The sequence below is a fragment of the Sardina pilchardus genome, chromosome 17, assembly GCF_963854185.1.
Source record: "Sardina pilchardus chromosome 17, fSarPil1.1, whole genome shotgun sequence".
In the NCBI taxonomy this organism is placed as follows: Eukaryota; Metazoa; Chordata; class Actinopteri; order Clupeiformes; family Clupeidae; genus Sardina; species Sardina pilchardus.
The window spans coordinates 29,502,245-29,517,079 of NC_085010.1; the positions used below are offsets into that span (position 1 = coordinate 29,502,245).

Consider the following 14,835-nt stretch of genomic DNA (forward strand, 5'->3'; position numbering starts at 1 on the left):
ATGTGTCCCGTGCCGTCGACAGTCAGCGTCGGAGCTAATTTTGGCCAGTTTTGGCCGACTTGACATGTAGAGTCGGCCTCAATTACCAATCTGATTGGTTGAGTCCTAACCCTTTGAATTATCTAGGTAGCAGAGGACTTCGTTTAAACTAACCATTAGCCCTACATTCAGCGATGTAAGTTTCAAACCCATTTTGATAAACCTTCCTAACATATTTTTGTCGATAACAAGCAACCGTTGTCACGGTCAACATCGGTGTGCTGTGTTGGGGATGAGTGTGTGTGTCTTACCCTAGAGTCAAGCAGGAGGTTGTCCGGTTTGATGTCCCTATGTATGAACCCCAGCTGGTGTATGGAGTCGATGGCCAACACGGTCTCGGCGATGTAGAACTGAGTGGCCTCTTCAGACAGCGTGTCCTTCTTCATCAGTAGAGTCATCATGTCACCTAAACACAGAGGGAGTGGAGATAAAGACAAGGTGAGGTGGGAGCTTCTACCCCCAATGCAATTCGTTTGCACAATTTGCACAATTTGCTCTATTGCACATAAATGGCTGATAGGTTTGATAGGTGATTCTTAACTTGTATCCGTTTGTGACTGTCCTTTGTGTATTTTTTGTTTCTTGTGTCTTTTGTGTATTTTTTTGTGTTATTTATGCATACCTGACTGCAAGACAAGTTTCCCTGAGGGGACAATAAAGTTAACCTAACCTAACCTAACCTAACAGAGATGATGATCAGATGCTTCGGCTCAATCCCATCTCTATTTTTTACCCCTACGCCTTTCCCACTGAAACTCCGTTACAAGGGGTTGAAATTTACCATTACCAACTGGAACAATCCTAGGAGCACTGACAGCCTCATCATACAAACATTTACCTACACAGCTAAACGATGAGCAGGGTAGCGCAGAATGTTTGTTGCAGACTTATTTCTCAACCTTCATACGTCAGATATGGGGGTCATTCTGTGGCTACGTCAACATTATTGTGGATTCCTTTGAATTCCAAGGTTCAGGTGACGGTCTCAGATTTAGCCCAAAGCTTGTCTGCATAATATTTAGATCTGTAAAAGATTTTAGTGCAATCCCAATGTTGTCATATTTTATTTGCCCTTGAATTTTTGCACTCTAAAATGCCTTACTTTGGGAGCCTTGTTTGGACATTGATATCTTAAAGAAGTATTATTTCTAGCCTTCCCAAACTCTGAGGGATGGAAGGCAAACATATTTTCAGTATGACTGGGCCATTGTAGCAGGATTCCGAACAAAGTGCAGAAAAGACTAACAACTTAGATGGCACCATCTCAGACTTCTGCCTAAATCCTGTCTTCACAATTTTCCAGCCTTTGTTATCATTCCAGTGTAACAGTTTCAAAAACCTTAAAGCAAGCCTTTTGGGGAATTACACACATTAATTAATTGTTTCATTATTTGTATTCTGCAAATAAAAAGCCTTGTGGATTGTAACTGTGTTGTAAAGTATTTGTTTAGCTATTTTCACATACGTTGCTACTAGTTAGCTACACCACATACCGTTTCAGTACTTTGAGAATGACTGAAAAATACTGTTTGTGAAGACATTGTAAAATTTTTGCACTTTTCTCTCCAAATCTACAGCCTTATAAAGGGTCAATGAGTATGTCATGCAAACCTTGGTTCAGGCACACTGACAACATTTTTGTCTTCAACCCTACAAAGTTTGGGCTGGCTATCAACAATGACTTTCATGATATTGCTAAAACATTCCCAGATATAATGTGTTTTACCTTATTTATTTATTTTTTTATTTTTATTTTTTAAGTATATTTTGCCTTTATTCATGTGACAGTGAAGAGACAGGAAACAAGTGGGAGAGAGAGATGGGTGGGATCGGGAAATAAGACAGGAGCTCTGAGGCACGCACGCACCTCCAGGGAGGAACTCCATAATGAGGTAGAGGTTCCTCTTGTCCTGGAAGCTGTAGAACATCTTGACCACCCAGGCACCATCTGCCTCCACCAGGATGTCCCGTTCTGCCCGGATGTGTGCCACCTACAAGGGTTGGTGCCAGGAGAGGGGCCAGATGTGGGCAATATGGAGCAGAAAGAGTAGATGGAGTTATTGGAATAGTTGGGCGGTTAAGGGGGAATTAATAACAATCCAGCATAAGCAACAGGTCAGGTGTCATCTGACTAAAATAAATGTCAACTAAAACCCTTCTTACAAATTTGAAAACATTTCACAATATTTTTTGTCCTCATCAGTGCTTCAAAACCAGATCGTTTTATAACACACCTGTTCTTTCTCCAGCATATCTGCTTTTCGTAATATCTTCATTGCATAGATGTGTCCTGTGTCCTTTTTCTGAACTAGGCGCACCTGGCAATGAGAAAATACAGTGCATGCATTAACATCTCTGAACACAGGAGAGCACTGTGGGCTCACCTTGAATAACCCACCCAACTTGCAATACCCAAAATAGCCTGCAGGGGTCAGCTTTACACAGCAACCGTTAGAACTATATCTCCATCTAGCTCTGGCATATATCAAAGGGTGTTAAAAAAAGTCAGTATAAAGTCAGCTATTAACAAAATTCTCTGGCTGAATGACCATCAGAGCAGTACAAAGCCTCTTGGACACCTGGCAAACATGTTATCTTATCTAAGAGAACGAAAGTGTAACAGTTTTAAGGGAGTGAAAAGCAATAAAACTAACGGCAAAGCATTAACTTCCTTTTACCGCATCAGCTTTATAGCCATTATGTTTTGGCGGGGTTTCCAGCATTACTAAGTGTTTCTATGTCAAGGCAAAAAGCAGAGGTATTCACTGGTGGTAATCACTTGGCTCACATCACATCACAGTTGCTGCCAAACGTACAATGATGTAGCATCCTCTATTAGCCTTTATTAGCAGGAGTTCCTAAATAGCAGGGAGTGCTCTAGGTAGCAGAACTCCAAGGAGAGCAAGCATACTTCTCCAAAGGCCCCCCTGCCGATGACTTTGAGGGACTCGAAGTCGTCCAGGCCGAGCCTCGTCCTCTTGAGCCGCAGGAACTCCGTCTCCTTCCGGGCATGCTGAGAACGCCTCATCACTTTCTGTGACCCATACAAAAAACACAGGTTCATTTGTAATATTACATATAGCATGGCCATTAGTGTATACTTACTAGAATAACTAGCTAGTAAACAAATAGCTAGCTAGCAGACTAATAGCTATACTGTGCAGGTTAGACAAATAGCATAGCATAGTGTACTGCTACTAGTACATGCCTTATAAAAAATGAGTTAGCTAGTAGCTAGAGGGTTGTGAATTAACCCTGGGCTACATTAACATAGAATGGCCATGCCATTAGTTACAGTGAGTTGATGCCACATTGGCTTGACTAAATGACCTTTGCAGTCTGTGAATGCTTTAACCAAGGTTAGATTACATTAACAAAGCAAGCTACACTAAACTTTAACAGAGGAGCTCTATTCATTTGTACACAAGGGTGCCTGAACAGGAAATGTTGCATCCCGGAATTTCCCAAAAATCCAGCCTCACACCCTTTAGCAGCACAATGGTCACTCACCTCATCATCCAGCAGGCCCTCTTCATCCATCACCTTCTCCAGCTTTTTTTGCCTGCAAAGAGAAACAGTGTTAAAGGGTGATAATAACAGCATGGCCACAGAATAGGTGAGCATGCTTTTAAAAGTCTTCAGCTTTGTGTTTATATTTAAAACCATAGTAATAAAACATAATTACAACCAAGGTTAGTATATAATGATTTGGACAATTTGGACCTCAACCTAGATCAAAATGGTCATAAAATAGAATAGAGATTGATTGCTGTGCCTTCCCTTAGTTAGTTTTATAATTTGATATCTTTAACAAGCTTGCTCTTGACATCTTGACAAAATCTTGAAGATATACTTCACAACTCCACATAGACATCAAAACGTTCATAGGATTATACTGTACAGTACATATATAACACTTTTGTGGCAACTCCAGAAAGCAGTGTGCATTCCAAAATGTTCTCCTCCCAGTACCTCATCTCCCGCTCCTCGTGCTGCGTGAGCAGGGTGCTGTAGAAATTCTCCAGCGTGAGTTTGGCCACCGTCACTCTCTCGCGCGTATGGTTGCTCATGGGGAGGGGGGCGGCCGTCCCTCCCGTCATGGCCATACTCTCCTGTGGACGAGACACAAAACACACGCTGCTCCAGAACAAAACACGTACAAGAAAGAAAGACAGGACAGGAGTCTTCCTAAATATCAAACTCAAGAACCTTTCAAGGACTTTCTAGGTCCAATTCCGTCAAACTCAAAGGCCAAACTTGAAAAATTGTGCGACACAGAAAGAGAAAATAGTTCTCACTGACAGACAAAAACATCCAATCAAAAACGTGACATGCAATGCATCATCAACTATGAGAAGTTAGTTTATAGCCTCCAATAGCTGTTGATAGTAGCTTCTCTAACATGTCCTTTACATCAGCAAACAAACCAAGCCCTTGGCCTATGACAGATGAACAGAGCCTGCCAGACAAACAATGTTGACCTTTGCATCGGGTGCCCTGTCACCATAGTCATGGCAAACCAATACAGTCTACCTCTATGTCCTTCACTACCTCTATGTCCTTCACACAATCTAACAGATAAGGGTTAACTGAGTGATGACACACACACACAAACTGATCAACTGATCGCTGATCCAGACCTCATTTCTTCCATAATCAAATTGAAAACATGAAAGGAACTGTAATGTTAACCATCAACAGTCCTGCAGTGGGGAAACACTCTATTTAAGAGTCTTTTTAAGTGAAATAATCTTCAAAAGGCTTAAATTCCAGCCAGATAAGTTCTGTAAAAGAAGGTGACGATAGAGCGTTCATAAGATTCAGAGGCTGACTTTGAAGCTTTCAATAGAGAGAGACATTCCATTATCCTCAATAAGCAGGATGTAAACCAATCTGAGGACTTGGTGTTGTTATCGTTCTTTTGTGCACAAAAGCAGGATACTGCTGCATACCAGTCACATGAGCTGGATGGTTGCGCGCTGCTGAATCTGAAATTGACAGTTCCTATTTCCATAGTTCCCAACAAGTCCTATTTACAAAGTTTACGGATTTGAAACGTTCCAGGCTTTTTAACGTCACTTTAACGTCGCTTTAAAAGGTTTCTTTTGAGAGAAGCAGCCAAAGAAAGTGGCTAAAGGTGGTTCAGGGTGGGTGAGCCTTTTGGGAAACCTGCTCTGCTGGTTCCATGTGTCAGAGGCCAGAGGGTAGGCGGCTTTCATAATGACCACTAACACAATGAGTCTAAATACACTGACCGCTCTACCCACAGACCCCAAAGCAGACACAGCCCATGCAATCAACAGTTAGGCCTATGTATCCATGTGTCTACAAAGCCACTTTCTCTCTACCTAGAAAGGGTGGAACAAGGGTGCTTCTGTAACTAAGGAGGGGTTTCTATGGCACACGTCCAGGGGCATGTCAAGCAACCAAGCAGTAGGCCCTACAGCTAAAGTATCTCCTTACCTTTTAACATCTGACCTTCTACCGGTCCATTTTTGTGTAGTACAGGAAAACATAGGCCTACACCTCTGAGGAAAAGACAACACGCGTTGGGAACAAGAGGGGAAAATGCCAGATAATGCATGCAACCATATGCCAACGGCCAAATGCCAGGGTCTGTGATAAGCAATGTGCCAGCTCCATGGGGAACCAGTCTGTGTCAAGGGTTTACGTGCCTCCGCAGGCACTATTCAAGGGGACTGAATTAACAAAACAGCAGAGCTGAACTGGCAAGCCCTCATCCCACAGAGCAGAGAAATGACTGCAAAAGGCAGTGCGGATGCAGAGCTTGCGTTGCGTCACACGAGAGGTCATTCGGTGCTTATTTGCAACGTGAACACATTTGCTTACAACAATGAGGTGGGTGTATGGAGGGGTGCAGCCCAGCCTCCACCGCCCCTTGGGAGCGCTTCCAGAGAGTGTGCCGAGTCTTCAGCACAGAGCTCAGCGCCCAAGACTGTGCTCGGTAAACAGGGGACCTGTTGACAGGGTGGCCTCCACCCTGCACACAGCTCCCAGACAGGAAACTGCTCCCCTCCGGAATGAAAAGGACCCAGTCAGAGCGAAAGGAGGGAAGGAGAGAAGGAGGGAGGGAAGGAGGGAGGGAGGGAGGGAGGGAGAGAAGGGGTGCTGGGAGAAGGAGAGGGAGCAGCAGGCCACAAGCTGGGCCAAGAAACACACACATCACGCTAACGTGTGCTCCCCGATGACCAACTACACACCTCCGTTTTTGGTTGTCGGAGAGGAGAGGAGGCAGTGGAAGGGTGAGGGGAGGGCTGGATGAAGGGAGTGTTGAGCAGAGGAGAGAGCAGTGCCGGCCCAACTGAGACACAGCGCGGCCATGTAGGCCTATACCCAGAGGAGACAGAAGCCTGTGACCAGCCTGATTAGTCATTACAGTGGCAGTGCAGGACTCAGGAGGGGAGCAGGCTGATTAAATACCCAAGGCAGAGTGTGCATCATCGGGGAGTGTTTGGGAGGACTGGCACTGGTGGAAACCACAGCTGCCTCCAGCAGCAACATGCTGCGGTGCACAAACAGAGGGATGGGAGGAAGCAGACTGGTCAAGCACTGGACAGAATGGGGAGACTGTGACGTCGAGGGGCATTTTGAAAGCATCAAAGGCACCCTACCATCACCATTTGGCTACTCGGCCAACAACTACACCTACCATACCCACCTCTATTACTAAACTAGGCAACCAATAATCACCAATAATAATTCATCTTCATAAACTGGCCGAAAAGAGATGGAGGCTGCTTTAAACCAGACACATTTGTGCAGATTATTTGCATACAGGTAAGTATGATGATGTAGGCTACATAATGTACCTGGCAGTGCTGAAGCTGCTCTTTCTTATTTGAATTTAAACATCTCTTTTTTTCAATATTTCCTTTTAACACAGAGATCTGGTTTCAGGAAGCAAATTAGAAGAAAACTACACCGGTGGTGTGAGTGTCTCCAGGCAAACTTTCTCACACCCATTTGAGTTTGCTGCTGTGAAATAGATCCGTTTTGACAAAGTGGAACCACGGACAATGAGTCGTATGTCTACTGATTTTGTTCTGTACACAAATCTTACAGCACATTACCTATCAGACAGTGTTTGGTCAGGCACCTGTGGTTTCTTCTACTTTCCTATCAACTTTCTTGGGCTAATTTTCCTTGTTCACCTGGCCTTCTTGGTCAAGTAGCCTACAGCTGCAAAGTCACCACCAAAAGTGCGATAACAAGATAACATCAAGTTACCAATGTTCAAGCTTAGCCTAGTTTAATTTAAAATCAATAATGCTCAACATGCTTCATTCACCTTTACACTTAGGCTACATCAAGCATTTAACAGCTATAGCCTAATAGGTCACCTGTTCTTGATGTATGAAGCATCATCTGTCTGGAACCAAGCCTATCCAGTGGCACTCTGCGTAACTTTTGAATGACAAGAAGTGTGCGCCTGTCTTATCTCTAGCCTAGATAACAAAGTCGTTTACAGTGCAACCAACAGGACACACCCAAGGTACCAGACAGGATAATGCGCATTTGCGAAGGTAACAAATGTCCCAAGAAAGTGATTTTAATCAATAGGCTGACGTTCGTTACTGAAATTCTTTCAGCTGAAAGCATGGCTGAGTCAGTGATGTCAGAGGCTACATGCGCACTGGTAAGTGTGCCCTTAGGAGCGTAAACATGCAGCTTGACAGGTTCACTTCACAAGAATGCGTGTTTACATAGCTGACATGAAAGGAAACAATTTGCATTTCATGATAATGTAGCTTGCGTTAGTTTAACTGTCTCGCCATATCGGTATAATGCATGGGCTATGTGGTCAGTCGGAGCTGGTGAAACATACGATATCTTTAAAAATACCCATACTCATGATGACTCCATAAGGGAGAAAGTCATAATATTCTAAAATTAGGGTCTGAGTCGAGTTGCTTATTTTATCGCCATATTTCCTAAGGATTTTAATAGTAATGCCAAAAATACAGCCAAAGCTAAATCCGTGAGAACAAGCGGTAACGTTACAACCTTACCACTAGCTTGATATCTGTGCTAGCCCATCAGCTAGCAAGCAGACACCATTGAAATCACAAAATCGCAGACATCGTTTTCAAAATAACGTTGGCATGATCACTTACCTCACTTTCCTGCTCCAGAGTCTAAAGATGGCTTGCTAGCTAACTAGCACTCTTTATAAGAGAAATTAAGTAACACCAGTGATTTGATGCTTATTTGTAATTTGGTCTGGCCAGAGGACAGCTTTAGAAAGCTTCCCCGTCCTCCAAATAATTGATTACTCCTTATGTTTTTCGTTTACGAACCATACGTAAAAAACGTGAAAATCTCTATTTGTAAGAGAGACTGTCTATTCACAACAATACCCGATCCCTAAGCCTCCCTGTTAGAAATACAATTTCTAAGCTTTCCTGGTTATGTGCTAACATTATGTTCAGGCTACGTCAGACATGAAATGGCATTTACAGCATCCAATCACAAGAGAGAAACAGTAACGAATGTTGGTTCAAACCAATCAGACTTGGAGGCGTTGGTGGAGGTCGGCTGATAGTCAACCTATGAAGTTGCGTGCTATTTCATCTTAGGCTACTATTATTATTTTTCGTTAATAAAATTTGGAAAATAGGAGAAAGGTTCAGTTTTCCACGAATATCTAAATGGAAGTTTGAAATCGAGAGGCACCTAAAAACAACAAATAGGCTAGGTGACTATCAAACATTGTATGCGCATTTGTTTGCAAAAAAAGAAGAATATAATTATCATGAGAGATGGCTTTACTTGGATTTTATGAAGGCCTAGCCAAGGGCCAATACTTTTTTTTCAAATTTCAAATTGTTTTCTATAAGTTAATACAATAAACATAAACCTAGTCCATCCCAATCATTAGTTTATGGTTGTCTGAAAACACCTTTTACATATTTTATAGTGACTGAAAGAGAGCGACTGATGAAATACAGAAGCCTGCTATTTTGGCACAGGGTTGTTTCCCAAATGTCTGTGCTTGTCCTAGCCTTATAGGGACTGCTCCTATTGCCTTGGGTTGTTCCATTCCATGGATGAGGTCACTCATGCCAAGGCAATAGGTCTATGCCCAACTAATACACTGGGTGTGCCTGCCTTTCCCCCCTCTTTTCCCTGTCTTTTTTTCCTGTTTTGAACCTCCTGATTCACACTGACCATTATTAGCATGACTAGAGAAAAGCAATGACACTGTTGCTATATTTAGAATCTGAGAGAGCCGTCTCTGAGGGCAAGGCGTGCTAGGGTGACGTAAATGTTGGGCTTTTCTCAATGTTGTAGGATTTGTTTTTCTCCCAACATGAGTACTTGAATTATACTCAGCAGGTGGATAAACAACAACATTATGACCAATGACCAAGAAAGAGGGACAGAGAGAGAGAGAGAGAGAACAGCAGTGTTCGATAGACACTTTTACCTGCACTTGCTTCAGTGCAACATAAAAAATATAATTTCATCAATATTATTACAGTAGCATTATTCTGTCTAACGATATCAAATATTAAACAGATCTTGAATATCAAATATCTTAAGTTCTACAGTACTAGCATACAATCAATTTTGAACAGACCTTAGACAATCAGTACAATTGCTGTCAAAGCAGGGCATCAGGTCAACTTTGGGTCATGCAAATTTCGGCAGTGACCAGTCATCAAAAGTACATTTTGCATTTTGACTGGTCTCACGCCCACTCTGTCTCTCCATGATTGTTCATCTTACACAACGCTACATCCTCATATCCCGTTTCAATATATCTGGACATTTTGTGGGTGTGAGGGACATGCGGAGTGCCTGGTTTACCTGCAGGCCATGTGGGATTTCCTTCCTGGTCCTCACGTAGCTTTGGCTCTCAAATGAGCAGTTACGACACACACATGACAGTCAGATTGGAAAACTCTGTTCTGGATGGGTACAAGAATATGGCAAAGGTCAGCTTTTTAAACGACCCACATCAGAGGTACAGCATCACAGGGGTCTACCACAAAGGACTTTACAGAAGACGTCACTGACAACAAATACATAACTAATATTTCCTTTAAATAAGGAAAAATATTTTGTCCAATATTTTTTAATAACTTTGATAGCTTTTTAAAGCTATAAACAAAGTAACTACTTTTTACATGTGTCCTCCATACAGAAAACAATTGAGCAAAGTAATAAAATCATTGCCAAGAAGACTTTGTGGTATGCTGTACCTCATTACTTCAAAGGCATTTAAAAATACTAGATAAAAAGACTTGAAAAAAAACTTTTATGCAAAACATTACATGCGAAATAGAGGTAATAGGCTTTAAAAAAAAAAATCACATCTGTATGAGACCTTCAGTCAAGGCCTGAATAAACATAGTGTGTGTGGTGATGAAACACATACATCTAGGGAGTCGGTGCAAAAGAATGGCAATAAATATGTTATAAGCTTCAGTGAAGGTGTCTAAACATCTGTCGCCGGTAGAAGTGGGTGGCAACAATAAAACCTTTATTGAACAGTTGGCACTTCTTCACATTCCTCAAAGCAAACAGCTCACCAGATAGAAGCTGTGAGTTTGACAGCAGCACTTCAGTTTGCCGTTCAGTTTCAGCTACTCATGGAATGGCACAGGCTGAGAAGAACACTATAAGGGTCATACATTCACTCAACTGACTTACTCTGATTTGAAAATGTGGGTTGACACATGATGCTCTTTCTTTGAAGACATTCACAAAGTAGCACATCTACAGAAGTGTATTAATAACTGTCCTATACTCTACATCCTTTGATCTTTCTGTCTATATATACCAAACATCGCACTTCAGATTCACCTCTTGAATGGAGTCGGAAATGTTCAAGGGGCTCCAGCTACTGATCTAAAGGAGATTACTGCCCTCTAGTGGAGACGGGAAGTCCACTCAAGGCACAAGGCCTGATTTTATTCTTGTGCATGGGCATTACAATGCAGGTCTACATGTGATTAAGATGATAATAGCTATGGCGGCAACTGCAAAAAAAAAAAGGAAACGGTACACGTAGGACACAAACAACTGTTTTTACAATTTTATTTCTCTCGCAATTGCTCCTAAATTGCAGGAGGTTCAGTAATGACATGATCATTCAGTGAATGTGAAGATCAAATTATTCACAAAATGACAGTCCTGTGTTGTGTGTGCACACACACACATACACACACAAACAGGTGATGGCAACAATGATTTTCCATGACTGTAAACCAAAAGGCAAATAAGTACAAAAATCCAAAGATACGCTATATTTTACAAACTGTACAAATTACAGAAGGGCACACATCATTCAACCCAAAAGAAGAGTCCCTGATAGACCTCCTCAGTCCCCCTGTAGTCATGACTCTGGTGGCGAGGGCTGGCTGGGAGCTCCACTCCGGGTGCGGAGCTGGGACTGAGCGATGTCCGCCAAGGCGCTCTGGATCTTCTCAAGCAGCACGTCCCCGCGGTACACAACCTCCTCCAGCCGTGCGGCCGCGTCGTGGTTCTCCTCCTCCAGCTGACGGAGGCTGGCTGCCTACAGGGCAGAAGGCGGGAAAAGTCAACAGGAGGGAGAAGAATGCAGAGGACAAGAGAGTGTCAGTGCTGGGGAATACTGGAGATGCCATTCATGGACTATTTATACAAATCCAGAATAGAATAGAATAGAATAGAATATATACTTTTTTGATCCCGTGAGGGAAATTCGTTTCTCTGCATTTAACCCAATTTAACCGAATTAGTGAACACACACAGCACACACACAGTGAGGTGAATCACACACTAACCCAGAGCAGTGAGCTGCCTGCCCAACCAGCGGCGCTCAGGGAGCAGTGAGGGGTTTGGTGCCTTGCTCAAGGGCACTTCAGCCGTGGTGGACTGGTCGGGGATCAAACCCCTGGTCGGGCAATTCTCCGGTTACAAGCCCGAAGCCCTAACCAGTACACCACGGCTGCCCCAAATCCAACAGACAACAACAAAAAACAAAAAAAACTGACAAGAATCAATGGAAATGGAAAAATGGAAAATGAACTTGCAATGGAAAATGTAGCAGTAAGGACAACTAAGATTGATGTCATTAAACAGAAGACAGCTAAGGTACGGGGAGTAGCTGACTGACCACAGATAACAAATTCCCAACATGCCACGATGGCTGGCAACGATCTCATGAGCTGGACTAGGAACTAGGTGTGTGCAAAAATCCAATTCACATTTGTATTGCGATTCAAGCTATCGATTCAAAGTCGATTAATAGAATTCCAAAAATCGATTCATTTCCTGCGTTTAAACTATTATCCTAAAATGAGTTTAGCTCGCCATTGCCATAGATGGTGCCGTGTATATTTCACCCTCTTGACGCCTGGGCACTCTTTACTTGACATAATGAAAAGAGTGAGGTCAGCAGAGGTAGCCCAGAGCTCACTAGAGAATCCTATTGAGCACATCTGGGACATCATCAGAGAGGGTTAAAGCGGAGCGAGAGGCGCAAACGTTCGATCATTTCCGCATTCTGTCTTCGCAAAGGGGAGGGGGGCTAAATCCCCCTTTAAGCAGACCTGTTAACATTCGAACTGAACTGCTTGCCAATCTGACAGAGATCGATATCCCACTATGACGTCTTTGCGACACGCCTCTTTAAACAGACAGGAACTGTTCGAATTTTTCTTCCATAGAGATGCATTATGTTGCTCTATCTTGTCAGTAATTAAGGATCTTTGACATCATGTCTCGTTCCATACACCAACGCCACTGCACCACGGACTGTCCAGGAGCTGACTGATGCTTTCATCCAGGTCTGGGAGGGGATCCCTCGGGAGACAATTCATCCGTCTCATCAGGAGCATGCCCAGGTGTTGTAGGGAGGTCATACAGGCACGAGGAGACCATACACACTACTGAGGAATTTCCACTGAAGTTGGATCAGCCTGTATTCTGAGTTTCCACTTTTATTTTTAATAGGATTCCAAATCCAGGCCCCTATGGGCTTATTTTCTTCTCAACACATCAACATTTCATTAATTGATGTCTAGGATTATGTATTATTTTAGTGTTCCCTTTATCTTTTTGAGCAGTGTATTATCATCAAGTAGGCCTATAGTAAATGATGTAGGCCTAGTCAAAATTATAACTTTATGTTGGCCATCCTTATGAGTGGACAGAATGAGAAATCTTACTCAAAACGAACACTGAGTAGTACTAAACTATATTTAATTTGTGTTTGTTTTCTTTTAAATTGTATGTCTACTGCAATCCTATGGGGAAAGTAATTATATACAGCAAATAGTTTTTGTAAATCGAAAATCAATTTTGAATCTAATCTTAAGCCTAAAAATCAATATTGAATCGGATCGTGACGTTTTCTTAATCGTGCACCCCTACTGTAGACTGGGTAAGACCCACCTGATCTGCCAGCGATTGGATTTCACCCTGCAGTTCTGACTGGAAAACTGCACCTTTCTCTCTCCTGCTTCCTGTCCACATTTGCTGACAACAGTCACAAACAACCTTATCAACCAGCTCGTTGGTCTGATTGGATGATGCGTATAATCATTTTAACTATGCCCATTGATCATGCCTCTTGTAGAGCAGAAATACAGCACAGACTCCTCAGACTAATGTTCAATCTAAAACGATTGGGCTTAGTCTGGTGATAGCCAAACTATCCCTACTAGGAACACTAACTGAAGTGGTCTTGTGAGCTGTATGTAGGTCCTATGATGGTGGTAAGATCACAATCATTGATTTGGTGAAATAAATATGTTTTAACTTGACATACCTGGAGTGCAGCAGTAGATTCTTCACTAGGTAGAGAATCAATCAACACATCCACGTCTTTGGCTGTCCTTGCGATCAGAGCAGCAAAAAGCTGTGCATACTCTGCAAATGCATAACATCCACTTTAAAACTGAACATTGCAGAATGACCAAACTGGCAATCCAAATTCATTTATTTTTCGAGCTAACGCAGAGCTATTCAGCAGGCTTAATCATTGTCAACACATTTACTTTAACGAGGTAACATATCTTACCTTCAGTAGGGTTCGATGGTTGGTCTCTATTGATGGCTGTTTGAATATTGCTAAAAGATGCTGGGGGAGCGCACTGCTGTAACACCCCGATTGCGTTGCAGAACTGATCAGCAAGCTAGAGACAAGGGTGTAAACAAGAGTATGAGTGCCATAACCTGAAGTGTGGGATGGAAGTATGCCCAATAATAGTATGTAACACAGTATGGTGCTAAAATAGCTATAAAGGTTGATGTTAGCCATAATCCAAAATTCACTTTAACTTAGCTTCTCAGTGAGTTGACTAATGATAGAGGACATAATTAGTTTTCAAGGCCATCCATACGGAACAAATTTTTATATGCAGATGCGCTTTGCTCGTGAATATCAGAATCATTACTCTATGAAAATGTATTTCAATCAAAATTGTAGATTTATCTTACTGAGTTGACAGCATCTTGTAACTGCGTTAGCCTGTCCGCCATCTTCAACGTCGTCAATCAGCCAAGCAACATCACGCTTTTCTATTGGCTTCACCCAGTAACAATATGACCAATAGAAAGAAAGCTACAATATAGCGCATTTTCCATATTTTGTTGTTTCTAATCCACCATGAAAGAAATTCTACATTGTTAAATAGCTCATTAATTTACATTTGCCATTACCGAATTTCCCAGGCCTGTCTGATGTCAATCTTTATGTAAAATAATAAGTCAGTCCGCCGATCACATGCACTGAGAATGTATCTATTTTTTTTTATTTTTTTTAACTAAATTAAATACATACAA

The 14,835-nt window shown here is 42.3% G+C and overlaps 2 protein-coding genes across 2 annotated transcripts in view; both read right to left on the reverse strand.

Moving 5' to 3' along the window:
* LOC134062161 (serine/threonine-protein kinase 38-like) overlaps positions 1-8,454 on the reverse strand; it is a 13,247-nt gene extending 4,793 nt beyond the window's left edge. The window contains exons 1-7 of the mRNA XM_062518079.1: positions 8,175-8,454; positions 4,012-4,151; positions 3,550-3,601; positions 2,951-3,073; positions 2,274-2,357; positions 1,907-2,030; positions 291-445 (exon numbers count right to left, since the gene is read on the reverse strand). Coding sequence (XP_062374063.1) covers positions 291-445; positions 1,907-2,030; positions 2,274-2,357; positions 2,951-3,073; positions 3,550-3,601; positions 4,012-4,145 — 672 coding nt within the window. The 5' untranslated portion in view covers positions 4,146-4,151; positions 8,175-8,454. The remainder of the gene's footprint in view (positions 1-290; positions 446-1,906; positions 2,031-2,273; positions 2,358-2,950; positions 3,074-3,549; positions 3,602-4,011; positions 4,152-8,174) is intronic.
* A 2,635-nt stretch (positions 8,455-11,089) lies between these two features.
* med21 (mediator complex subunit 21) lies at positions 11,090-14,579 on the reverse strand. Its single transcript, XM_062518633.1, has 4 exons — positions 14,491-14,579; positions 14,072-14,186; positions 13,820-13,920; positions 11,090-11,581 (listed from the first exon to the last, which is right to left on the reverse strand). The coding sequence occupies exons 1-4, from the start codon at positions 14,530-14,532 to the stop codon at positions 11,402-11,404; spliced, it is 438 nt and encodes a 145-aa protein (XP_062374617.1). The 5' UTR covers positions 14,533-14,579; the 3' UTR covers positions 11,090-11,401.
* Between the last annotated feature and the right edge of the window lie 256 nt (positions 14,580-14,835).

Coding starts and splice junctions, on each gene's coding strand:
- med21 (XM_062518633.1), bottom strand. CDS start 14,532: ATGGCGGACAGGCTAACGCAGTTACAAGATGCTGTCAACTCA. Junction 14,187..14,490: donor TACAAGATGCTGTCAACTCA/GTAAGATAAATC, acceptor CCTTGTCTCTAG/CTTGCTGATCAGTTCTGCAA. Junction 11,582..13,819: donor AATCTACTGCTGCACTCCAG/GTATGTCAAGTT, acceptor TCTGCCCTGTAG/GCAGCCAGCCTCCGTCAGCT.